This window comes from Scomber scombrus, chromosome 16 (genome assembly GCF_963691925.1).
Source record: "Scomber scombrus chromosome 16, fScoSco1.1, whole genome shotgun sequence".
Lineage (NCBI taxonomy): Eukaryota > Metazoa > Chordata > Actinopteri > Scombriformes > Scombridae > Scomber > Scomber scombrus.
Window position 1 is genome coordinate 12,687,413 of NC_084985.1, and position 2,153 is coordinate 12,689,565.

Here is a 2,153-nt window from a genome sequence, read left to right on the forward strand (position 1 = left end):
TATCATTATCATGTTGTGTTATCAGTTTTATTTAATGTTTTCTGTATATTTTTCTGTCTTCATTCAAAATATGACAGAGCAAAACAGATAAAATAATAGACATAGATATAACTTTTATGTTATGAGTTACCTTTTTACCACACTGTATGTGGAGTAAACTTGTTTTGGGATTGAGTATAGAGCAAAAACACAATCAGGAGTAGAAAGTTCAGGTTAAGAGCAATTTTATTCAATAATGTCTATTTGAACAAAAATGTTTTAACACCTGGACAACCAAGAAAACCACAATTCAGACCTACAGTGCTGTAATATTAATGTGTACATTAACAATAATAATAATAGTAGCAGAAAGGAACAGGAGGCCTCATGCAGAGGTGGCAGACATCTTGAAGTTAAACTTGTGCTCTAGTATATTAGTAAATTAAATTTACAAAGTTGAATGTTTTATCCTACCATCTTTGAACAAGGGTCAAATCTTCATGAGGCCTAGTCGCACAGCTAACACTGTAAAACACAAGACCCACAAAAGCTACAAATACAGTTGTTTTTTATTAAGATGTGGCTTCTTACACACACTGTACTCTTTCTAAAGCACACAGGCAAAACTCTATACATAAAGCATGCCGTCCTTCTTACATGAGGTTTAAGTGTAGTTGTAAATAATTCTGGTATGGCTTTACAAGCTGGAGTCCACTGTTGGAAGTGTTGACAGTGGTGCGTATCTCCTTGTATCAGTTTGGGATGTTTGGCTGTACAAGTCGTTGAGGGGAATGGCCAGTTCCCCAGCTTGTCCCGATCCCTCTTCAGTATTAATGCCATAGGGCATCTTGGACATAATAGCCAGGCTCAGTTTGAAGAGCACATTATGGAGAGCCACACGGTATTCTTTACGAACCAGGCAGTATATGACAGGGTTAAAGCAGCTGCTGGTGAAGGCCAAGCAGTTGGCCAGGGGGAAAAAGTATGTTTGAGCCAAGTAGAATGAGGGACTGATATCAACAATATCGAGTTGGATCATTGCACTCCAAAGGGTGAGAACATTGTAGGGAAACCAGCAGGCACAGAATGACAATACCACAGCTGCCACAGACTTTGAAACATCAGCCTTTCTCCGAGAGTTGCTGCCTTTCAGGTTATGCCGACAGAGGAAGCGCAGCAAAAGCAAGTAGGAGAGGATGATAGTGGCGTAGGGCAGCAGAAATCCCAGCACCACTCGCAGGAGCTGGTTTATTCCAAGCCAGGCTGTACCATCTGGGAAACGGAGCAGGCATGCTGTGTCGTTACCACTACCCACACGGCTCAGATCTGCAAACACAGCTCGAGGTGCTGCTGCTATGAGTGCTCCGGCCCAGATAAAAGCTGTGGCCACTGGAGTAGTGCAAAATCTACTGCAAAGGGAAGCAGTGGGTTTGAGCGCAGTTGCCACATAGCAGTACCGGGTCAGACTCATAGCTGTTAGGAAAAAGCAGCTAGCAAAGACATTAAGCCCAGTGAGTAAGGATACAGCTTTGCACGTGGCCACGCTAAAAGGCCAGCTGTAGTCCAGTGCAATGTCTATGGCCCAAAATGGCAAGGCCAGGGAGAAGAGTAGATGAGCCAAAGCTAAGTTGAACACAAAGAAATTGATGATGCCTGTTGAAATGGTGTGAGTAGAATAGAGCAGGAACATTACTAACAAGTTCCCCAACACTCCAGCAGTGGCCACAACAAAATAGACCACAGAGATGAGTATTCTTAGCCAGAGGGATCCGTCATCACCGATTTCCAGCCCATTATAAATGCTCATGTTGAAAGTCAGGTGGGAGTGATTACAAGATGCATCTTCACTGCAACCATTGATGATGTTTCTGAAGTACTCAAGTCTCTTGAAGTCAGGGTTTGACATTTTTGGCTCCCCTGAAGGAAATCCTGTTGAGTTTTAGGGTTGTCCAACTATTATTTTAGATGTTGCCGCTTGTTTAAAATGTAAGTTCTGGTTGTCTGTTTAGCAGCTTACAGTCATCTATCCCTGCAAGGAAGGAGGAAATTATTATTATATAATAAGCGCTGCGGTTTATGAGTAAATAAGTAGATTAGCCATGTCAGATAAACAAATTACACTCAAGTGTTGCCCACAGAGTTAGATAATCCAATTTAAATCTAAAAGAATATAA

At 41.8% G+C, this 2,153-nt stretch overlaps 1 protein-coding gene across 1 annotated transcript; it reads right to left on the bottom strand.

Moving 5' to 3' along the window:
- Window positions 1-676: 676 nt before the first annotated feature.
- On the bottom strand, window positions 677-1,885 carry LOC133995902 (relaxin-3 receptor 1-like). Its single transcript, XM_062435415.1, has one exon. The coding sequence runs from the start codon at window positions 1,883-1,885 to the stop codon at window positions 677-679; it is 1,209 nt and encodes a 402-aa protein (XP_062291399.1).
- Between the last annotated feature and the right edge of the window lie 268 nt (window positions 1,886-2,153).